Here is a 25,890-nt window from a genome sequence, read left to right as displayed (position 1 = left end):
CACGGTAAAATTTGTGTGCTTTCTCTCAAACTTGGACTTTTATGCTCCAGGCAGATGACGTAAGCCGAGTGCAGCGCCACTAATTTGCATATTGCAATTTTACTCAGCTACTCTTAGTGGACAACATATGCAAATTTTGCACGGTTTGGCTTACTTTTGAAAGAGTTATCGCTATTTTTGTGATTTTTCCTTAATTTATGATAACCAGTGTACTTAAAAAATCAGTTTTATTATTTTTTGTTTATATGTAACTGTTGGGGATACTTACACACTTATTTCAATTTTTATTAATTCCTAAATCAAACATTTTGTAAAAGTAAAAAAAAAAAAAAAAAAAAAAAGGAGGAAAGAAAGAGAAGAAATTCCTGTTATGGACGAAACACATAAAGAATTGAAGAAAAATTAGCTTCTTAAACTTGTTAAGGTTACATTTTATTTTTTCGAAAATAATTAATCAGCAAATATTTAAGTGGTAGAAGTTCTATATTTGCATTATCGAAGAGCATTTTAGGTCGATGTTAGCATTTGAGACTTCAGCATTTTCCTTCAAAATGAAGTCTGTTATATATAAATATTCCGCAGCTCTGTAATAAGAAAAAAAACATATGTTAAAATTAACTAAAAAGAAGAAAAAAAACTGAAGTAAAATTTTATATCAATCATTTTTTCATTTTTTTTGTATTTTAAGTAATTTTTTGACGAAAACAACAAGTCTATAATACTGTTTGAATAAATCCGTCAACACGACAACGTAAATATTATAATAAAAATTTATTGTCTCTACCTCTACATAGCTAACACTTTTAATATCTTATAACAATTACAACAACATAACTCGACATTACTTATTTTAACACTTTTTCGTAGCATTGATTCTAGTGTATTCAAATAATGAAGCTGTAATTGATTTTATTAGCAAGAAAAAAATATTTATTTTAATTAGTATAGTAATTAGTCACTTATGGTAAATAATAGAAAACAATTAATCATTTGAAATAATAGATTTTTTTATCGAAATATTCGAAAAGACAAACGTCACATTTTAAGAACACAAGGATTATGCTTCCTTAATCTTCGAATATCCCCAGAGAACATTGAAAGTTTGATTTTATTATAGCGGTAACATTTGTCAAAAAACCTTACTTTTTCATATATTATTTGACTATTTAGCAATCCATGAGCTATAAATCGTTAATTTTGAGAATAGTGTCGCGACGTATATTGAGAATAGTGATTTGTGACGAAACGGACGAAAATGTTTCTTCAACTCGAAATCTCATCGCAGTGCATTGTCGGAGATTGCTTACTAGAATGACGAAACTAGCTTGAAGATAATACAATTGAAAATAAAGTGATGAAGAAAGATGGGGGGGGGGGTATCCATCTCTATGCTTTATCTATATTTTTTGTGTTAGTAAGGCGACATTGACCAAGGTATATAGTGCCCTAGATATAGTGATTATTTGGAAAGCATTTGGCACTTCAAGTTTTATTTCGGTAAAAAAAAAATTGACAAATTATTTTTTATTATTGGCAAATTCGCTTCGTGAAAGAAAAATATCGATTATTATTTGACATTTTAACGAAATGTTTGCTACAAGACAAAAAAAGGTTTCGTCAAAAATAAAGAAAGTTTCGTGAAATGTGAGTATCATTTCTAATGGTGCAACAAAGTTTATAAAGAAATGATTAGCAAATAAACCATTCTAGCTTGAAACAATTTTAAATTTAACTATACTAGTTAACGAGCATGAAGTTTGTATAATTAGCCTTTTCATATCAAAATTGGATGTAAAAACATAAGACTTCATCATTAAAAAATTTGTATAAAAAGTAAAGAAAAAAAATTCAAAAACAATTTTTGCAATAAAAGCATATAACAGTATTTTTTGTAAACTTTTTTGCCTGTCTATGGTCAATTTTTTGAAAAAAATAAAATTATCATTCAAGTATTTTTGCTGTGTAAGAATAACGTTAAACCAATCAACTTTAGTAAATCATTCAAAAAAAAATTGTTGCGAGGTTGCTTGTTATATGCCCCTTACATGTAAAAATGTTTTCTTTGCAAATTAGTTACTATTCTTTTTCTGGAAACTATAAGCAGAGAATTATTGTCACAATACTTAATTGAAGTAGCTATTGTAGTTTATAAAGTACTTATAACCCCTTCCCAATGTATTTAGCGTCAGGTATTCAATATTAGTTCGAAAAAAAAAATTTCAAAAAATTTTTTTTTTGATTTGGATATCTTTTAAAAAATTGTTTAAAATTGTATGAAGTGGTCTATAATTTATTTGATATAGTATAGCAATCTGCAGTAAACTTTATGAACTACAATTTAAATAATTCTTCAGTGATTGCTGGATAACTAAATACTATGTCTAAAGATCGTACAAAACATAAATTTTTAATAACATCAAGTGATACTTTTACTTACGCTTGCGTTTTGTATTGCATGACATGCTTCAGATTTTGTGGGGTCAGCACATGTCGACTAAAAAATTATAATTTTTTTAAGAGAAAAATACATTTAACGCTTATTTTACAAATAAATTTTAAAAATTATTTACAAATAAATTTATATACTCTTAATATTAAATTTGTTTTTCGATTTATTGATGATACAATTATTATACAATTTTACGGAATAATATTTATCCCGAGGAATAAATGTAGCTTAGTATCTGTAGTTGATAACGAAATGAACGAAAGTGCATTAAATGCCTGGTCTAAAAAATGTAATTTATTTAAGAAATTTAATTAATTTTTAATTTATAAACAATAGCGAGAGTGCTCTGAAGACGATGCTCTGAATGATTTATTTTTAGAGATGATTGTTTAATAATAAAAAAAAGTAATTTTAGAAAAAAAAATAAGCACCTCAAACAAAGAAAAAACCTCATATTTTGAAGTCTGATTAATTTTTATGATATAAAATAAATGCAAACTAAAACATAAAACTTAATTATTTCTTTATTTAAATTAGTTATACCATTTATGAATGGTGAATTTGTTTGTACACATAATTATATGAGTAAAGGTAATTTTTATTGAAGCTAAATTTTTATTCATTTATTCAGTTTACATGACGTTTAATTTGCTTCTTTGTTCCAAGAAAGTGACACTAAGAAAAATTAAAATCGTTTGCAAAATTTTATGCACAGTGCACAAAAAAAGGAATAAAAAAGAAAAAAAGAGAAGGACCACACTAAATACTTTTTGTTCCATTATTGGATTTTAACGTTCTAGGGCTCAATCTTATTGGTTTGGGGGGTGACCTCGAATATTGTAATTAGTAAGTGCGAACAATATTTTAAATTACTAAATCAAACAGAAAAAACTCTTTCTCTGAATAAACATACCTTTTTTAAATAGATTCGGATTGCTGACCTACTGAATGTAAGGAGTAGACTCAATATGGGTTATATGGTTCCAATAGTATGGTCAGAAGAGCGGTTTGGACCCCTTAATTAAAATTTTACTTTTTTAGCGAATTGAAAAAATTTTACACGCAATTTCAAAATTCATTTCCCCACAGATAATTCGCTCCGAATATTAATTAGTAAACATTTATTATTATCTATAACTTTATTTACTGTTTATATAGGTATAGAAGTTTTTACGTCCTTTTAAAGAATTTGATTTTACATGACAAAATGCAAAATCGTTCAAATAGTTCTTGAAAAAATGAAATTCAAATGAATCAGCCATTTAAAATTTGATTTCTCAGAAACAATTCAACCGATTTCAGTCAAATTTTGTATTTTCTCACTTAAAATTCTATTCTTTAAGATGATATAAGAAATTATATAGCTTACAATTCAAAATGTTTCGACCTCTACTAAATATAATAATAAAAATTAATAGATATTTACTAAAAATTATACTTTACATGGAATTATTTTTGGATAAGCGACTTTTATAATCATGTGGAAAAGCTTTTCAATTCGCTTAAAATGCTCTCAAGATGTAGCGAAATACGCCGGATGTAAAATTAACTCTAAGGGGTCTAAACTTTGGACAGCTCTCCTTGTCCAAACTATTGGGACTCCTCAGATTAGATTGTGGCTACACCCTATATTCTTTTGTCAGGAATCCGAATTCGTTGAAAAAAGACATGTTTGCTCATAAAAAGTAGGTTTTTGTGTCTGATTTCGTAACTTAAAATAGCGTCTGCACTTATTAATTACCATACTCATCCTTAGGTCATCCCTTTTAACTGTAAAGAATGAGTCCTTGAAGGTGAATATCCGATCATCAATTTAAAATTAATTCAGGGTGATTTTTTTGTTGTTGCCCTGTTTACCTTCGATACATTTTGAAGTCAATTGAGGTAACCCCTAAGAACTACTGACCTCCATTAACTAACATTTTTTTGTAGAACAAAGTGGCCGTTCTCGAGAGTTTTCACTTTATCTCGAAAAATTATTTTAATCTAAATTCCTATAAGCCTTTAAATGCATATATTAAACTAAACTCAGTGGTGCGACAGCCCATGGAGGGCCAAGGCCTACTGTGCCCGTCTCAGTTTTCTTGATTTTTGGGCTCTTGGGTGCAAGAGCAGATGTTGTCAGCCTAAACGCGGAATCCCCAGTGTTTAGTTCCCAAGCATGCTTGGTACTCATTTTATCGACCCACTGAAGGGATGAAAAGCAGAGTCAACCTTGCCCGGCCCGAGGATCGAACCACGGACCTGTGACCCAAATGCGTTTTAAATGCATTTGTTGTCAGAAATATATATCAACTTTTGTTTTTTCCGTTAAACTTTTTTTCCTGTTGTTCACTTTAGTTTTAAATTTCAGTCACCTGAGAAGCATTTTTATCAAAATAAAAATACTATTTCACCTATTTTTATTCTGATTTTTTCTTATCGTTCGCATTCTTACCAAAATCCCTCCGCCTTAGTTTTTATACTTTCCGGTCTTGGAATTTTTTTTTTATATATTTTTTATTTACATATGTTACATTTCACATTTTCATTAGTTGTTTTAAATTGATATAAGAATTTTAATAGATTTTACGTTTTCAGAAAATATATAATATAGTGCCTGCTATTTCAGCGTGCAGGAATTATGATTGAAAAAATTCATGCACTATTCTTTTTTTCAGATGAATATAATTCGTAAACAATTTGTCTCGAAAAATGTTACAGAAATTTTGTAATAAAGCAGAAAAATGAAAAGAAAAGCCGAGATTTATGGAATACTCCGAATCATTATCTTCATAATCAAGAAATTTCCTTTTGTTATTCCCTCAGCTGACACTCGCCAAATCCATATCTTTCAACAATGCTAATCGCGCGAAAGAAAAACAAAAAGCATGCTAAGTCACAAATACGCGGGGAAAAAATCTATCAAGAGAAGAAGGAAAATTCATGAAAACTCTAGTGCCATCTGGAAGTGAAAATAAGCATCAAATAAAGCTTTTTTTTTAAACCTACACGGAGAAATAGCGGGATCAGTATTGAAACAGGTTGAAAAAATTTCTTCGCCCTCGATTTTCATGTGACCCGTAGTCGGTAACGAAACTAATATCCCGGTCAAATCGCAAGAGCCGTACGCAGAGGGTTAAAAACTCTGTTTAATCACATCGGGATTAGTTAACTGACGCAATACTTACTATCCCATCTTCTATTGCATACTGAACCATTTCTGTAAATATTTCATCCTTAAAAAGAAATATTTTAGTTTAATTTCGAAACAACAATAGTTTTTTAATAAAAATATATTGTTGCATATAAAAATAGCAACTAATAAAAATTTAAAACAATGATTGAAAATCACATTTTTTTAACATCAGCGTTTCTAACACACTCATAAAATTTTATTTTTCTGACTTACGATAGAATAACAGCAGCAGTCTGTCCATCGATTAATTGTAAAGTTAACAGTAAAGAAATTTTTTTACCTTTACGGATCTGAAACCGTGTACAACTAGTATGATTAAAAACGAAACAAGAATACAAAACTGCATGGGTTTTCAACCATTTGCAACTGGCATGGTTTCAAAACCGTATTTTTTATTGTTTAACTGGTCATTGGAGCTATGCTTTTTGTTTTGTGATAGGCATTAAAGTTACGTTTTAGTTGAGTTGTGTTTTGTCAAAAGAACCGTGGGATGTGATTTAATTTGTTTATCTGAATGTTTCCTCTCCCGTAAGAGATGCGAAATACCAGTCGTTTTTGTGTTAAGCAGCTTTAGGGTGCTGGCGTCTATGTGTGAATGGAGCATTATATTATATTAGTCCAGGGTTACAAATTGGAAAGTGCAGGGCACTCTTCAAGTGTTGAAGAGAATGGAAAAAAATATAGTGGAGTCAACGCTGGGACTGGAACCCGGTTGTAATATGTACCCAGCTGCAAATGAACTAATCGGCTTCATTAGGTGGACTGAGCTGTTATGATGGTTATTTAACTGTATTGGGTGAAAGGCCGATATTGGTTTTAAAGTGACTGTAAAATATAAGGAAAATCGGATAATTCTAAATAGGAAATATAGGCCAATTTGCCTGTAGGAAATATTGGTCTATTTCATATATATAGAAAAATATCGGAAAATAGCGGCAATTTGAAACACTAGTGAACTAAGATTCGTGAATATTGGTCCGATGGGGGCCCAAGTCGTTTTGTTGCTAGGGCGGTATGAGCTTGTCATTCCGCCTCTTGTTGTGGTTAGAAGAAACGTACGATTTTTTGAATATTTTTGATAAATATTCTGATTTTTTTTGTCTAATAAACGCTAATAAATGGAAAAATGGTTGTTTTTTTTGTGTTTACGATACTTACTGCGCAACTTACATCAACTACCTAAATAATCTTTTCAAAACCATGAGGCAGAAATATACAGAGACAGAAATTTATGAGACAGAAATTTACATTACCATGTTTTACTTCGGATGTATGACGAAAATGTTTTTTACTATATATTTATTTTTATACTATTTTTGTAAAGAGATTCAGATTTAAAATCGAAGACTACTTGGACCATTTAAAAAGTGGTTGTCTATCAGAAAATGCTCTTGATGACGAAAATTCTGAAGACAGGTGCCACGATGTAGCTGAAATTATATGAGTGTTGCAAGAGAATAATAATAATAATATATTTTTTTAAATTATCATCAGAAAAAAAAGATGTTCAAAGATATATAATTTTTTATATACTTTGCGTAGTTATTGATATTTTCAACATGCTGTTTTTGATTTATTTTATATTATATATTTATGCTATTATTTTTTTATAAAATTTTTCCTTTAATCTATTAGAGCATGAATTAGATCAATTTGTTTTATTTCGCAAAAAATATTTAAAAAAAAACATACAAAGAAGGGTTAATAATTAACCTAGAAACAATTTTACCTAGGCACCGATTGGGTTCAAAATTGCATCAACCTGAGTCCTATAACAACATACACTGAGGGACCAATATTGGGATGTTTAGACTTTTTTAAAATAGCTCCTATAATGGCCAATATCGGGCGTAAGTTGACTTTATTTTCTAAAAATGGATATAAAATATCATGATAATCTGATAATTTTATATAGGATCGATAATGGATGTAAAGTGGCTGTAAAATATGAGGTGAATCGGAAAATTCTATCTACTGTCAATATCGGAAAATAACGGCTCTTTAAACCCTAATTGAGACAAGATTCATGAATGTTGGCCCATTGATGGTTCAAGTAATTTTGCTGCTATTGTAAAATATGTTTAACTCATTGAATAAAGTTTTACGTGGGATTTATAATAAATCATCGTGTAATTTTGTTACTTTTAAATCACTGTCAATTTGAGTTTCCATGGCCATTTTTACAATTCGAGAACAAATTTCGTGTTTATTTCAATTAGTTTCAGAGATGGAATAATTATTAGACTTGTTTACGAGCTTAAATAATTTATATATTTCTCTTGCTTCCTCCTAAAGTAAAAGTTCTAAAACATTGAGATGGAAGTTAGCATAGTGGGGACTCTTTTGTTACCAGGACTCCTATGAAAAACTGACTCTAATTACACTGGTTATCATAAATTAAGGAAAATTCACAAAAATCGCGATAACTCAAGAAATTACACATGGAATTTTATGAAACTTACCCACAATATACAACACATAGTAAGGTATTAAACAACATAAAAAGAAATTATCAGACATTAATAGTAGTATAGAAATTAGCACATGTATAAAATAAACAAATTGGAAGTATCGGTTTGCAATAGAAAAAGTACCTTTAATATGGAATATGATTGCCTCTAGAAGCAATACAGCACAAACAGCGATGTGTGATGCTTTCAATTATGCGGTCTATCAGTTCAATAGGAAGTGAGAGCCATTGCTCTTGTAAAGCAGTTGCAAGCGTGGCAAGGGTCTGAGGGGGCGGATTGATGGCAGATACACGCCTCCCTAGAGCATCCCAAACGTGCTCGATAGGATTCAAGTCCGGGGATCGAGCTGGCCACTCCATGCGAGTAATTGTTTCCTGTTGAAGATAATCATCAACAATGCGAGCTCTGTGTGGTCTTGCATTATCGTCCTGTAACAGGAAGCAATCACCAATTGCCCCGGCATATGGGCGCACATAAGCATCAAGGATGTTGTCTCGATAAACCTGAGCATTCACGGTTCCCCTTGGAAAGACATGGAGGTATGTGCGCCCTCCTAAGGATATGCCTCCCCAAACACAGACACTGCCTCTTCCGTATGCATCTCTTTCACGGATGTTTGATGGATGATAACGGGTCCCAGGTTCTCTCCATATCAAATAACGTCTACTGTCACTTTCTAGACTAAACCTGGACTCATCCGTAAAGAGAACAGGCCTCCATTGATCTGACGTCCAGTGGACATGTTGTCGGGCCCACTGCAAACGGTCTCTCCTATGGCGTGATGTGAGCGGCACGCAAATGGCTGGTCGTCTCGCATACAGACCACCTTCGTGGAGCCTTCTGCGCACAGTTGACGTTGACACCAACCTTCCGGTGGCTGCAGCAAGAGAGGATCTAAGATGTGTCGGAGTAGCGGTTCTATTCCTGCGTGCACTTAATGTCAAATATCGGTCATCGGCACTGGTCGTAACAGTTGGCCGTCCTTGACTGAACCTCCTAGATGCCGAATCTGTGGTTTGAAATTGCCTCCAAAGTCTATGAACCACAGATGGACTCACATTTAGCCATCTGGCCACTTCTGATTGACTCTGCCCTGCCTCTAGTCTCCCGATGGCTCTCCATCGTAGTTCTTCAGGCAAATGATGCCTAGAGGTCATTATTACGAATTGGCTATCTCAGATTTTCAATGTCGCAATCACAGTAAAATTTGTGTGCTTTCTCTCAAACTTGGACTTTTATGCTGCAGGCAGATGACGTAAGCCGAGTGCAGCGCCACTAATTTGCATATTGCAATTTTACTCAGCTACTCTTAGTGGACAACATATGCAAATTTTGCACGGTTTGGCTTACTTTTGAAAGAGTTATCGCTATTTTTGTGATTTTTCCTTAATTTATGATAACCAGTGTATATGAATAATCCATTCTTCTCCCTGGGCACTCATTTTGAAATTTTAGTCTAGTACTCCATTAATATAAACAATAGAAGTAAATAAATACATCATATACTGTAATTTCATGTGATTTGAAAGAAAATCTTCAAAAATATTTCCTTGAATCATCTACGCTTTCAGGATAATTGAAAAAATTTCGTCTTTGTGTACCAAATCAATTATAAATGTTGAAAATGTTTGTAAAGAAATATTTTTTAATTTTTCCCGTGAAATTTCACTGATACAAAATTTCCTGCAAAGAAGTTCCGATATCCTTCATCAGTTTTAACATTTAGTTACTATTACAACCCTGCAGCTTTTGTGCAAACTGATGTCAAAACATTCAGTAATTTTTTCAAACTACTTTAATAATGGACATTCCTACAACTACACTACTTTAGTAATGGCTATTTCATGAATTGTCATTGCTTACTCATTAGTGCAATAGACCTACTTTTTTTATTCATGGGGCATTGATCTTGAATTGCTGTTTCTCTGTCTAACCTGGACCAGTGCAATATTTTAATGTTTTTATTCAGTGAAATTTCTTACGAAAAAATTTTCCGCACATTAGTTCAGATATTTTTTTATTAATTTTTATAATTTTTCCAATTCTCTCGTGTAACTTTTTTGCAAGCTGAAGCGATAACTTAAATAATTTTTTTGTTCAAATTGCTTCAATAATAATTATTGCCATTCCTTATCTATTTATATTTTATGAATTGACATTACTAAGTCGATTATGTAAGATACCTGTTTTTCATCATCCATGGCACAGAAATCTTGATAAAATGCTTCCCTGTTTTCCCAGGACCAGTCCATTGAGGAAAATTCTGCGAAATGCTTTACTGCGTTCACACCATACTTTAAAAAAAAAGAAAAATAAAGCTATTGCGAATTTTTACATTTTCAGTAATGGTGCATTTAAAGAGAAAAGACATAATCTTAAATATTTATTATTTATCTGACCAATGCGACTAAATTTTCATGCAGTACGCAAAGAAAGAAAAAACGGACAAACCTGAATACCTTTTTATTTTATGATGGGAACTTTCACGTTCTTGGACTCAATCTTAAGAGGTCAAAGCATTGACCTCAAACATGGTAATTAATTAGTGTAGACGATATTTAATGTGACGGAATGAGAAACACAAACTTACATCCTCTGTCAGATAAATAAACATTTCATTTCACGAGCTCTGACTTCTTACCTCCAAAGTGCAGAGGGGTTGCTGCAATCTAGAAAATATGGTCCTCACAGTTTGGTCAGGAGAGCAATCCGAACGTTTTACTCCTAATACATAATAATATTACTTTTTGTGTTTTTTGCTGTAGCTCGAGAACAATTATAAAGATCGCTTATCCAGAGATAATTCAATGCAAATGAATTCTACGCCAGCATTTTGGTCGGTGTGAGCCATCTGCTGAATTCGTATCGACCAACCATTTCAGGGATTCGAACGTGGTTTACCTTATAACTTATTGGGAGGCTAGCGCTTTAACTTCTGAAACACCACGGCTCTCACAAACCTGTTTTTTTTTATTTTATAACCGTTGAATAGTGGACAAAATTTTCGGGTTAACGACTGTTAATGCTGAACTCCATAGTCTTGTAATTTTGAACCCAATCCAAAAGACAATTCTGATCAGATCCTGGATTAAGTATTGGGAGAAGTTTACCTTTGTGGAGGTCTTTTTAATGGAAGTAACCGGTATTTGCGTTAGATGAAGTGGAAAAACCACGAAAACCTCCCATGAAAAACTTGACGACAATGGAACTCTAACACATAATCTGCCTACCACTGAGAATATTTTACATCATTACTGTGGTCAGTGCGAACCGGGTGCCAAATTCTAATCGACCAGCCTGCCAGACTATGAATTTCAAAGGACAAGGTTCGAGTAAGAAGAACGGAGTGTCAGAAATCACATGTTCGAAAAACCACTGATAGAGGGAGAAAGGCTAAATTGATTCAGAAGAGTGTTTTTTTTTCTTTCTAGATTTTTTATTTGTCTTAAAGTTTTATTTCGAACTTTTAAAAATAATTAAGACAAAAATTTACATATTATTTTTAGGAGTGTTAAGTTTTCTTTCACCCTCATTATACAAATGTTGTGTTTTGAATGAATGTTGCGAATGTTGCTGAGATGTAGTACGAAGTACTACATCTCAGACTACATCGTACTACATCGTATCAGTACTACATCGTGATCTGATATTTAAATTGAAGAGAATATAATTTTTAAAAAAAAATCATAAATATTTAGAATAACTACATTAAAAAATATGTTATGAAATTAGGAGAATTTCAACTATATACTATATATTTTATTTATACTTTTTAGTTACATTTTAATTTTCTTTGACTTTATCCATTTTTTAATTCTTTTCACCTGCCTTTATGAAGTAACGAGGTGGTTTCTATTTAGATAATGAATTTTTATAAAAGTTCCTTACGACAGAATAAGCGTATTGCTGTTTTAGATTAACTGTGTCATTTCGGAATCCCTTCTTTACATAGTTGTTCATTTACTTTAGGGAACACGCGAAAAATTATACTTTTTCCTTTTGTTTATGTATCAGAATTTTTGCAATCGCGCAAACTGGCATTTCGATAATAGTTTTAAATTCTTGTAAATTCACTGCGAAAACTGAGGATAGTCATTATAGAAAATAACAAATGTCTTAGAATATCTCGCAAAAAAATGATCCAATATTAGTTAGAGCTAGTAAGGCCAAACGCTCCGTTCTTGAAGTAAAAGTGCGAGCTTTGCGCCAAAGTGACGTCACTAGAGTGACGTCGGAGGATCGGCGCGGCGAGAGATACTTCAAAGGAGTGAACCAGCCCTTCTATTCTCTTTAGCCCTGAGAGCGGTCACTCCACTTTTTCGTCTGAATTGATGCCCGTGGGTGACTAGAGTACTGTGTTTAGCAATAAAAACAAGAGAAATAGCAGAAGCACTGGTTGACGTAAGTTTATACTTGTTGTCGTGCTTATAAAAAGGGGATAAGTTAGGTATAAAACTAGGAGTGGATACCATAGAGTTGAAATAGTAGGTAGAGGAACCAAGTTCGCTTTATTCCTTCCGAAAAGACACGCCACAGATAGCAAGCAAAGAGCTACAATCACGTGATGGAAAGAGTGCAATACTTGGCGCAGTATCACAAATGTTGGCACACTAAGTTTTTAAACAGCTTTATTTCGATATTACCGATGCGCAAATAATCGGAGCATTTAAAAGAGAGAAAGAAAATATTTTCGTTAATCACATTTCTTTAATATTATTAAATGGGTTTTTAAAACATGAGGAGTTTTTTTTTCTTAACAAATAATTTTTAATTAAAGTACTGCTTTTATTAAAAAAATTTCAGTAGTTCTCGTCTTTACCCTTAACACTATTCCTTAAAACTTATTCACTATATAAAAATAAAAAACGATATTCTGCATCACTTATATTTATTACTATATTCAGAAAAAAATTTTTTTAAATGTTTTTATTGCAAAGACCTATTTTTTTTAAAAAAAATTAACAATATGTATTGTAATAACTATTATTACATTTAACTATTGTTATTTTTTAAAAAAAAAATAATAACTTCGATACAAAAATCAGGATTTTTTAAAAATCTACCAGGGCTTAAAATGTGAATTTGAGAATGCTGCCCTTCTTTTTTAATAAAACATAAGTTCGTTTAAAAAATAAATTTAATCTTTACGTTTTAAAAGTTTTATCACTGTTAGATAAAACAAATTGTAAAATTAAACAGATTGTCTGAAAAAAGTTCGATGCTTAGAAATAACGTTAATGCTGCAACACTTTTATCATTTTTATTTATGCTCACCAAGAGACTGCTCGAGAGGTAATATTAAATTTCGGGAAAAATAGCTTCGAGTAAAATAAAACCCGTTTTTAGTAGAATAGATTAGTTAGAAAACATATTTTTGATTAAATTTGATTACTTTTTGAATTTTATTTATATATTGAATACATTAAATTATTTATACAATAAAGATTATTTACATTATTAATTTAGAATTTTGACTTCTTTTTTTCCTGACACTTAAAATAGATATTTTCAAAAATAAACAGCTGTTGCATTTTAACTTAATACTTAACAATTTGTCTAAATATGAAATAAAATATTTATTCTAATATAAAAGTTTTCAGCTCCGAATATAGAAAAATATAAGATTAAAAACATTAAACTAATCAAAGAAAATAATAAAAGAGTTTAATTAGAAATTTTACTTTGTATTTCATGTACAATCTAACTCCATAAATTACTAGGAAGTTTGAATTGTACACACAAAGAGACTAGTAGAAAAGCTTTCGAAATTTAAACAAAAAATACTTAAATAAAAGAAAAAGCAATTAGAATTTTTACTTTGTAATAAATGTAGATTGAAACTAATGATGAACTTATAATTAAAATATCTTACTTTTATTTGTGATAGAAATTGCAATTTATGCAACTTTTTATGAGGTAAATTTATGCAACTATTGTAGGTCAATGTATACTTAATAATTTTTATACAGAAAACCAGTAACTTAAAAAGTAACAGTTAAAAATATTTTATTTTACAAATAAAAAAACCATAATCATTTTATGGACATTAAGAAAATTACAATACCCCTCCATAAAAAATGCAATTTTCTTAAAAATAATAAGCCCATTTAAAACTATATCTTTTAGCCAGCTGCAAATTAAATATATACAATCTATACAAAGGTAAAAACAGTTGAAATTTTACGAGAAAGGTTCACGATGTTAAATCTTTGCACCACAGCTGGCTGTTAGCCTTGGCCGTCTGAGCAGTTTATTCCATACCAATGCATCACATGCGCTAATTTACTGCACTAATTTACTCCTACACAACTTAGCCACTTCTATGTTATGTTTTCTAAATTTGCTGCACTAAATCAAACTAATTCTACGCTTTAATATACTAGTAAAATAAAGTATTTTCAATATAGCAACTATTTTTAAATAAAAAGAAGATAAACAAGTACTTAATGATTATATTAAATATACCTTAATTTATTTTCTAAATAGTACATAATTTGTATTCATTTTATGTGTAGTAACAGAATTATACAATTTTATTAAAAATTAACACTAAAACTACTATACACTATTTTATATTTAAATACTAAAAATATTTCATAGAATTTAATTATTCATCAAACATATAAGAATATACAAATAATTTGTTTTTTAAGCATTCCTATGTAATTTAAAAAACACAACTTCTTATATACCATATTTTTTATTTAAATATATATATTTAAAGGAAACATTTTAGAACAAGATAAATATTGGGTTTTAGTAATCAAGAGGTAAAGATATACAAAATCTTCAGAATATACAGAAATGATATCGACATTTAAAGAGAACTAAAACAAAACCGAAAGTTTACTCAACTGTTCCTTGGCGCTAAAGTATCTCGCCAAGGAAGCCAACAAAGCTTTGCAGCTATTTCAGCTAAAAATAGAGTATATATTGAAATATACTTAAACATTATAAGTTTAAAGTTTAAGAAACAATAAAAACTTATGTTAAATGCAAAAAAAGTGAGCAAAAACGAGCGTAATTGATTATTAAAGCAAATAAAACATGATTATCAGAGCATGACTGAGTATCGGAAAAATTTTAAAATCAATTTTAAAATAGAAAAAAAATGTCGCCCTTTCTTGTAAAAAGTTATCGGACAGTCCCTAGAAAACTTCTCCGTGCAGCAAAATGCTGAGGACTTTTGTACCATTCTTATTTCTGAATTAAAAAGACAGACAGTTAATTGCATCAGACGATCGCAATGCTAAACGAATGGACGGGAATCGAAGCGGTCTCAGTGAACGGCAAGTTTGGGCTACAGTCACGTGACTTTATCTTGTCCACGGGTCAGGGGTTATTCTACTCTCTCTACCCAGTATTTCAACTCTATAGTGGATACTCCCGAGTCGGCGATCCCATGAAGGTCACTTCACCTCTCTGCGAGTATCCATAGTTGGATGAGGGGATGGGATATATTATTTGTAGTGCCTTGAAAGAACACAATCTGATGATAGGAATGACGTAATTGGGTTATAAAGTTATATGATGTCTAAGTTAACTTATAGTTTTTCTTGCTTAATAAAAATTCTGGTAAGTTCAAAGATTGCTTTTTTATTATGCTTGCTTAGCATTTTCCTCTTTGCACTCAAGTATTCCAGCACAGCCATCCCTGGGATTCGAACCTGGTATACTAGTTCGAAGGTGAATGTTGAACCACCACTGCTCTCTACAATACAATAACGGTTAAAAAATAATTTATTTGATTTAAATGTTTTAGATATACAGCGAAAAACAAAATAATTTGATCATTTTTCTAACAGAACTATAGTCGCCATATTTGTCAAATAACATTTTGGAGTTGAGCACTTTGGAGTTTACTGATGTATACGTTGTCTTTGAACGAAAATTGTTTGTATCTCCTATGGCGTGAGACATTTCTAAATAATTATGTTTATTATGGTATGTGCATTGATAGTTACATTGCTTTTTTCCCGCTGTGGACTGATCTTTAAGACACGGCTTCCAGCAGATTGCCGAAGTCAAGCATCACTGGTTTCGGCTATTGTGCGATACGATGATCACTTGGGTCAGTCTGCGTAGGGACCGAGGGTGTGCGGTATTAGTCTTTGTTAAACTGTTTGCCTGTAAAGTGCCCGACTTCACTTGCAGGTCGTCGGCTTACCAGTGAGGGGGCCATCCCTTCTGCCCAGGATCTAAATTGTTATTTCATGTCTTCGAATCATCCTCAGGGATGTTTCCCCGACCGTCGCCAATAGCCCATTGTACAGCTCTAGTGAGACGTAAATGAACAACTACTAATACGCTACATTACTTTTTAGTCTCTCGAGATTTTTATGAACATTTAACAAAGGAACACCAATATATTGAAAATTTGCTCATAAAATACTATATATCATATATTTTAAATTTGCTTTAATAATTATTGTACCAGGAAATAAATAATCATACCTCTTCCGGTACCATCATGGTGCATGAATCCAATTTATCATTCATGTCTTGATCTGAAATAAAAATGTCTTCTGATAAAAATAATTAAAAAAAATACAAGTATATTTTTCAAAAATTAACAATTTTTTGTGATTTTATATGAAACAGAAAATATAAAAAGGTTAAAAGTATTTTTTTCACTGAATTGTAAACGTATTGGTTATATTAAGCTTATTAAAAAAATATAAGGACAGTGTGGCTGAATGCCACACGATTTTATCTATTGTCATTTAGTTCCAACTTGGTTTTTTATGGGATGTATTCACTGAAAATAACTGACGGAAGACGATTTCTGTTCGAAAAGAATTTTTCTTGATAAAATTAAATTACACACTACTGGCCAATAAAATTGTTGCACCAGAAAGGAATGCGAATAACAGAATGCTATTTATTGGACACATACATTTCAGTTGGACGAACAAGGAATTAAGTTTTCAGGATATTTGGATAAATAGAACCTGAGGAATCAGTACTCAGAGCAGCCTCCCCTTGCAGCAATAACAACAGTTATTTTCTTGGGCTTCGAGTCGAACAGAGAGTGCATATCATGGACGGGTACAGTATTTCATGCAGCTTCAACATGATGCCATAATTAATCGATCGAAGGGACCGACGAGTAATGGCGTGCCAGTCGTTCTGAATCCATTGACCAGACGTTTTTAATTGGTGAGAGATCAGGTGAAAGTGATGGCCAGGGCAACAGGTGATCATGATCTGAGTCAAGATAGGTCAGAACACTGCGAGCAGCATGCGGTCGTACATTGCCCTGCTGAAAAGTAGCGTTATGGAGGCCTCGAAGATAAGGCAGAGCAACTGGCCCTAACACATCTGAAATGTAACGGCTGCTGTTCAAGGTGCCGGCAATGTTGATCGAGACGTGTATCTAATGGCACCCCATACCATTACTCCAGGAGATGGGCCAGTATGGCGATGTCGAATGCAAGCTGCCAATGGGCGTTCTAAACAATGTCCCCAAGCAGGGATGCGGCCATCATGAAGCTGTATACCGAAGCTAGATTCGTCTGAAAAGACGACGCCAAGCCATTCCTGTGTCCTGGTTTGCCGTTGATCACACCACTGGAGGCGGTCCTGCCTGAGATGCTGCGTCAAGGGTGGCCGAAGAAATGGTCGCCGTGATGACAGTTCATGCTGCTGCAAACGTTGTCGAATTGTTCGTGCAGACACTTGTCTTGCAAATGATCCTATTTGATGACTCAGATTTCGTGACGCAGCTGTGCCATCCCTTAGGATCAAGTGGCTAACATGTGCATCTTCTCGGCTGTTAGTAATAGGGGACAGTTAAGATCCTGCACGGCATTGCATATGACCAGCATGAACACATCGATTCCATATTCTGCTAACAGTCATGGGATCTCGACCAACGCGAGCAGAAATACTGCGGTATGATAAACCGCAATCCCGGTAGGCCACAATTTAACCTCGCTGAAACTCAGACACGTGCTGGTAGGCATTTCCCCTTCTTACTCGAGGGATAAGAAAAACTTTTTTACCCAAGAACAATGCTTAAATTCAATTTCTGTAGGAAACACTTACTGCCAAATCTCTTTTTTTAGACGCATTGTAGGTGTTGCACCACCGCCTGCTATGCATGAAAGCGATAATAAGCTAATCATTTGCATACCCCAATATATTTTTTCCATCAGGCAAATTTCACTTTCGTGGTGTGCCACCTTCCTGGTGCAGCAATTTTAATGGTCAATAGTTTATTGTCTGCAACTTAAGCCAAGAACTACTCGACCTAAGCAACTATATGACTGATTTTGCTCACATTTTGTCCTTTTTTTAAATAAACGTACATTCTTTAAAATGACGTGAAAATTGTATACCTAAAAATGCAAAATGCTTCAACTATTTTAAAATAAAATAATTAAAAATACTTATTAAAAGTTATATTTTATTTTATTCACAGTTGAACAGCCGACTCAATTTTTGTTTTACGACTACTAATGTTCAACTCCCTAGCCTAGTAATTTTGAACCAATGCAGACAACAAGGAAACGTCTGGATCAGTACCCCCAACGATATTGATTTCTTATGGGAACAAGGAGGACTTTGCGATACGACAGATTTAACGTGCATCGGTCACCATTTTCTACACGGGGAGTCTTCGGCCGGATTTAAAACAGGCATGTATAACAGGTAAAAACAGGTATGTAGTATGTATATTAAGAGAAAGTACGTTTTCGTGTCTGATTTTATAACTTAAAATATTGTCTACACTTATTAATTAGAATATTTGAAATAACCTCCACGAGCCATTAACTCCTTAACGACTGTTTAATTTTCAAGAAAACGGTCATGAAAGGGTCTATTTTGCCAAATACACGCATTTGATGAGTGCTAGTATCTAGTTTAAAATAAACTAACTATTTACAATTACCTTAAAAATATCCTGGTACTGCTGCATGGTGTTAAAATGAGAAATGAAATGTTTTCCGGGCAAAAGATTTGAATTAGTTTTATTCTTATTGGTGCATTTCTACTGAACACTCCAGCCCGTCAATATCACGGGAGCATATATGGCAACGTTACTTTTAAAAAGTAACGAGTAAAAGTACAAGTATTTTTAAAAAAAGTAACGAGTAAAAGTACAAGTATTTTTAAAAAAAGTAACGAGTAAAAGGTAAAAAGTTCTTATTTTAAAAAGTAACGAGTAAAAGGTAAAAAGTTCTTATTTTAAAAAGTAACGAGTAAAAAGTACAAGTAAAAGTGCAAGTACTAAATAAAAAAAGTAACGATTTAAAAGTACATTTCTAGGAAATCTAAAGTTCAAAGTAACCTAAAATTTTATTGAATAATATTCTTATGTTCTTTAATGTTTCTGCAAAATTGTTGTTATTTATTTAATTCTTTTTAATTTCGAAATTAATGGACATTAATTTATTTTTAAATTCGGAAGAATATTGTAATATAATTTTATAATGTAATCGTATAATATAATTTCAAAATCAAATATAATTTTAATGTCAAACTTTTTATGGATTTGCAGGAAAAAGAAATTTTATCTATTGATTTTAATTTTTAGTTTATTATTTTTTTTAATTTAAATTACCATTGATTTAAAATTGTTTTAATCTATAGAAACGCGTTTTAAAAGCATAAACATAAACAAAGCAAACACGAGGTTTCAGATAGCTTTGTGATCTTTGAGCTAGTGAAAAATAATTGAATGTGCAGTATAAGTTGAAACAGAACAGTCTATAGTTTTATTTGTAACAATGGCTAATGCTGAAGTCATGCGAGAAAATCATTTTCCGAACATTTCTGCCTAACGGAATAATTAAAATTTGTAAACGAATTTCTCAGAACGTGCTTATCCACGCTGAATAAGCGCTCCACGGGAGCACTAGAAGGTACTGCGGTATTATATTTCACAAATAATTTTTTTACGATTGGATATCGATTCAAAATTGATATGCTTTCCGTTTCGACATTTGAGCTCATGTATGCCATAAATTCTTCTGTCGCTGGTGATTGGCATGATGTTTTCAGCTTTAGAAAATTGAATTTTTTTTCTGTTGCGTTATTAGTTATAGCAGGGTGTGCAGCTTGGACAATTCTTTCCAATTTTTTTGTAGCCTCCTCCCTAGCTATTTCTTCCAACCAATTAGATTTGATGCAAGGTACCAGACCTGCAGCAAACAATAAATCGTCCTGCGATTTCACATCGCGAAACCTTTCGTAGTTCAAAAGAGCCGTCTTTCCCCTTTCCTGAAAGGGAAAGGACGGCTTTTTTGAACTACGAAATGACAATTTTAAAAGGTCAAAGTATTTAAACACGAAGTTATCTGTGAATGCATATATATTGCAAATTAATTTTATAAATTAAAAAAACATAAGCACTTTTTTGATTAATTTTTTTTTTACCGAAACTAACCGAGTTTTAGAAAAAAGTAACGATTTCATTCGACATTTCCGTTACAAATACTTGTACTTTTTCCTTAAAAAAGTAACGAAAGTACAAGTAAAAGTACTAAATTTAAAAAGTAACGAAGTACAAGTAAAAGTACGTACTTTTTACTTGTACCGGCGGTACAAGTAACGAAAGTAAAAGTACTGCCATATATGTACGGGAGTGAGAAATAGCGAGTGAAAACTCACCCCGTTATTTTCACGGGAGAGAGAAGGAAGGGGTTAAGAGAAGTCCTAGAACGTGAAAACCCGATCATTAGAACAAGAGCTATTCGGGGTGGTACGAGTTTTTTTTTCGCGCACTGTACATACAATGTATGCACGTGCGCTCATTCAATAGTACCATTATATGCATGTACATGCATTTTATGTACATGCATTTATATTTGTGTTCATAATGTTCATATATACAAGGCATGTTTGTATCAGAAGACAAAATTTAATAAACTGTAGCTCAAAATAAAATTTATGGAAATTCCTTGATCATTTTCAGCTTACTTTTAAAAAATACAAAAACCACAAATAAAATTATTTGAAATGTTTTAAATTTTCAAGAAGTTCAAATCTGACTTTTTTTTTAGTAGTTGAAAAATACGATTCACCAAAAAGCAATGAAAAACATTTGCCCATTTTTCTACGCATGCGCAGTATTAAAGATCTACTTTACCCTAAATACTCACATCTTTTGTTGTTTTAAACGAGTTTTTTTTCCTAAATTTAAAACTACAATTTTGCCATTAATTTCAAATTGCTCTTAATATTTTGTTTAATTTTATTCAATATTTTGTAAGCTATATAAAAAAAAATGCAAGACAAAAAAAATGGATTTTATAAATAAAAATATCTTGATTTTCATAAATATTTACACTAAGTTTATGACACTTATAGCAGTTTACTGCAAATAACAACCAATTTTATCGACACTAGTTACAAAGCTTATTCATGATTTTCTGTCATAAGGTGGTGTTGCATTAGTTTTTTTTTACGTGACGTATTTTCGATTCCTCTAATCTGTGAAAACAATAAACCTTATTGCAAATTATGAAAAATTGCATGTATCTCTGAAATTGCAAAATAATTCTCGAAAAGTTTCTTGAGAAATTAAAAAAAAAAAATTCAAAGACTGAAAGTATCTCTTCTATCATCAAAGCTGCTAACATGCTCCGGACAGCGGATTAAAATTTTCTTGTGTCTTTTAATGTATGATTCTTGATTTAAGAAATCGATTTATATGGTTTAAACTCACCACCACTTCTGAATAATTCTGAAACGTTTATTTGTTTCAATTAAGCCGTTTGACCCTTTTAAAAAGTTAGCAGAATTAATCGCCAGTCTTCAAATTTTGGTCAATAGTTCTTTACAATTTTTGAAAATATTTTTTCGAATCAGCAGCAGTTGGTATCTCTTCATTATTTTTAGGTAGTGGTATATTATATGCTAAAAAAAGTTCTTTACTAACCACGCAAATTTGGTGTTGAAAAACAGTAAAAAATATATGTTAATATAAGTTAATACCAAATCAAGCGTTCGTAAACATTTAAAGGGGTGTAAATAAATCTAAACATTCATTGATGAAGCTTACGCCAAGTCTTATCTTGTTTTTTTCGGTTTTGAAAAGGCTCCGTAAATTCTGTAAAATAAAAAGTAAATTAGGATCTTATTTGTGTTACGTAATCGAAGATGGAAAACTCCGGTGACATAAAGTTCCAGCGACATGAGTTCGAAATAAGGTTTTAATCATGAGTGAAGTTATAAAATTAAAACATTATTTCGAATATGAACTTTTTTTTTCGCTCTATGATGCCTTACATCAAAAATAAACCAGGCTTAACTATTGCGGGCAAGGTTTAATGCGGAATTGTTATGTCCTAAATCATAATCCATTATTCACCAAGTTATTTCAATCTTTTTGTCAGATTAAGTTAAAAAAATGATCAAATCCTTTTTAATACCAAAGAAGTTTGAGTCCTCTTTAACTGATTGGACGAGAATATTGATGGTAGTCGATTATTTGCCAAAATATATCATTTTGTACGATTGATTTAACAAACAAGTCAATGAAAGTATTGTAAAAAGTATGCATATATTTCAGTTGTAGATATTTATTGTATAAGTTTCGGGGATGGGAATATAAGATGTCAAATGAAACAATATGGCAATGAAACCTCCTCTTTAACAAACCATCAAGAAACTCACAAACTCCAATTAACAGGTTATTCGTTAAAAAACATTTAAAAGTTGTCATTAAAAGAACAATTAAATTTTAAAATTTCGATTGTAAACATCTCATACTGCAGGTGGGCGTCACCGGGAAGAAACGGAATATCGGTACGAAATCTCAGACGCTGCACAACAACCCTTCTCGAAGGAACTTGAACTGGAGTAGAGAACGAAGTGCCTGTCCGCGAAGCGGACAATTGACTTCTTCATCCCAGGTAATGCCCGTGGGCGCCTGTAATGATGTCGATGGAGAGTTCTCGAAGGCAAACTGTCATCTCCTTAACCCTTTGAGGACGGGTGATTCAGAAAAGCATTCGTACAAAATCAGGATCAAGTTGTAATTAAATAAAAAACGGTAACTTAAATGTAGTCGTTGCTAATTTGACAGACTCACTTTGCTTTTAATTTAATTATTGTTTGTTTAAACATATATATAATCAATGTTAATTTAAAGTACAACTAAATAGTTTTATTTTGAACAAAGGATTTGCGAATTAAATAAATCAAACAATTATTACTCCGCCCACAAATAAACTGCTAAAGAAATACTTTGATTACCAGTTTTATATTTTTAACCTGATTGATGCGGTTTTATGCTGTCACGTATTTGTGACAGTCGGCCCGAAAGGGTTAAGTACTGGACATCAGCTTCTTCTCTCCCGGCCTTGGACGCCAGTTGTGCTCCTCCGCCGGTATTCATCCCCGCAGGAACTATTCCGGTTCGTCCTCCTACCTTCGTCTCTACATTTATAATTTCATAAAAAGTTTGAGATAAATCTGCCAATTGTACAAAACAATTTAAAATTATCTAACTTCTATTCACATCAGTTATGTCAAGTCTAATTCAAATTCATATTTTTATTATCGCCGCTCTGCCTGTATATTTAATTAATGAATACATTTTGTTTCAAGAAAGATTGTGTAAATGCATACTAAGTTAAATTTTTAAGCATCCTAAATTTATTATCCAACTTAATAATGTATCGTAAAAATAATTTTACTGGCTCTTATGTTTATAATATCTTACAATAATTATAAATTCTATGTTATGGAATGATGACAGAAATAGTGGCTGCTATTTTACACCAAGTAGTGTAAAAGATCATTGCTGAAGCTTCTCTACACCAAAACCTATCATTGCTTCTTGATGTAGTGAAATCCTTAGTGGAACACCACTTTGTAAAGAAGTTGATATCCTTTCAAGATATACGGAAATATTTTACAGGGTAGAAGTTGATGGAACAAAATAGCTTAAATCAAATTTACTCCATATATTAAACTTATAAGTATTTTCAGTATAAAGTAATCAATCAGTCTAAAAAAAATTGTTTTTTCCTATAAAAAGACCAAAGAGGTTTGCGAACAAAGGGAGTCAAATATAAAACATCTTTGGATTTAAGTTCAATTTTTTTCTACTTTCAAACTGCTCCTGAGGAGTGGGAAACAGAAATATGTAATCGAAGGAAAATTATGTAACATTCAAATCATTAGAAAATTTCTATAAAAATTTGAAAAAATCAGTCTGCTGTCAGCTCTCAACTCAGTTATAAATATGAAATAATTAGGAGTTATTACGTATCAGTTTAAAAATATTCTTACCCTTTGATATGCACTTTATCCAGATTGCGCAAGACTTAAAGTGCTCACCGTCACCCACGTCAACTGGATCTGAAGGTAGATTAATACCGCGCACAATATTCAAAACAGCAGCAGTAAACAAAATATTAATAAGCATCTTAACAGCAATAGTTCTTACAGCCTTACTTAGCATCTTACCTGTCAACTCGGCTTTAAATACATAAAATTAGCTGTTAAAACTAGGAAATTTTTTTTTGGAATGCATTGTTGATTGACTGAATAGTTATGCTTAATATAAAGCATTTCAATGCTACCGTGATGCGGTCTCTATTTCCCTGTTCTTTGTCTGGATCCCTTGATTTCAAAGAAAAATCGGAAGAAAAAATTATGAATAATTTAAATGAGTTACATTTTAGTCAAAATATAATGTATTGTACTTTATTCAAACTTTTTAAAGGCATAGATAATGACATTGTTTTTCTCTTTAATTCAGTTTCCTTTTACTACAATCACAACATTTGTTTTTTGTATTTACAAAGTTAAACATATTTTATAATACAGTTTATCTTTCATTTTCCTCATTCCTTTTTTTCAAGTAATTTTTTTTTAAATACTAACCGGAAAATTTTTAAACAATGCAAATTCTAGTTGACGCATGATGAAAGATAGCGTGATCAAAGATTTTGAAAAATATGAAAATTTTCAAGCATTTCGAAAGTTAAAGTCAGGCATTGAAAAATCCAGACAACATGTAAGTATAATCGAATATTGCATAAATAAAAGTGGATTTTATTTTCGTCTTTTTATTTGGATTTTATAAGAGGATTTATTATTTGGTTCTCAATTTCAAATCTTGGGCGTTTAGAGAAATTTTTCAATTTTTTCAAAAATGTTCATCGTGTAAGTAAAATAGTCAGTACAGCATATACAAACATTTCAAGCACACTCCACATGCTCCAAATAGCGAGTTTTCTTAATTATGAACATTATTTTAGTATATATGAGCTTTTTTAAAATTTTCGATCTATATTGGCGGACATCGAAACTTAACAAAACTAAACTATGGTGGACGGTGTGCACTATTCAAGACGATAGATCGTAGTCGATTATTTGCCTATCTGTCAAAGTCAATCTCTTTTTTAATTTTTTTGGATTGAGTTAACAAAATGATCAAATAATTTTCAGTACCTAGTACGCTTCAGTCCTCTATACCTATGAAACTAAAATATTGATTGAAGTCTATTATTTGCCAAGTAATTTCAATTCACTTGTTGAATTGATTTGACAAACTAATCAATCAAACTGTTAAAACAAACATGTATGTTTTTATTTGTATATTAATTGTCTGTAGATAATATCTACCTTCTCATAAGAAGATATAGATAAACCTGCCAAAGGTATAAAAAATTTTATAATATCTAAATGCCTATTTTAAATTCACTCTGATATTCTCTCTATGCTCTGTGTATATTTGATTAACAAACTAATTTTGTTTAAAGAAATATGATATATAAACATCCTAATTGAAAATTTCTTGCTTAATATAATGTCGTAAAAATAATTTTATT

The 25,890-nt window shown here is 31.6% G+C and overlaps 1 protein-coding gene across 1 annotated transcript; it reads right to left on the bottom strand.

The window, feature by feature from the left end:
- Positions 1-446: 446 nt before the first annotated feature.
- Positions 447-24,501, bottom strand: LOC107455681 (uncharacterized). The gene is made up of 6 exons (XM_021146178.4): positions 24,344-24,501; positions 16,553-16,605; positions 10,282-10,392; positions 5,620-5,667; positions 2,438-2,494; positions 447-584 (listed from the first exon to the last, which is right to left on the bottom strand). The coding sequence occupies exons 1-6, from the start codon at positions 24,477-24,479 to the stop codon at positions 534-536; spliced, it is 456 nt and encodes a 151-aa protein (XP_021001837.3). The 5' UTR covers positions 24,480-24,501; the 3' UTR covers positions 447-533.
- Between the last annotated feature and the right edge of the window lie 1,389 nt (positions 24,502-25,890).

Source organism: Parasteatoda tepidariorum, chromosome 5, assembly GCF_982258835.1.
Source record: "Parasteatoda tepidariorum strain Cologne lab strain chromosome 5, Ptep-v5.0, whole genome shotgun sequence".
In the NCBI taxonomy this organism is placed as follows: domain Eukaryota; kingdom Metazoa; phylum Arthropoda; class Arachnida; order Araneae; family Theridiidae; genus Parasteatoda; species Parasteatoda tepidariorum.
Note: the sequence above shows the minus strand (reverse complement) of the source record. Positions and strands in the feature narration are given on the sequence as shown.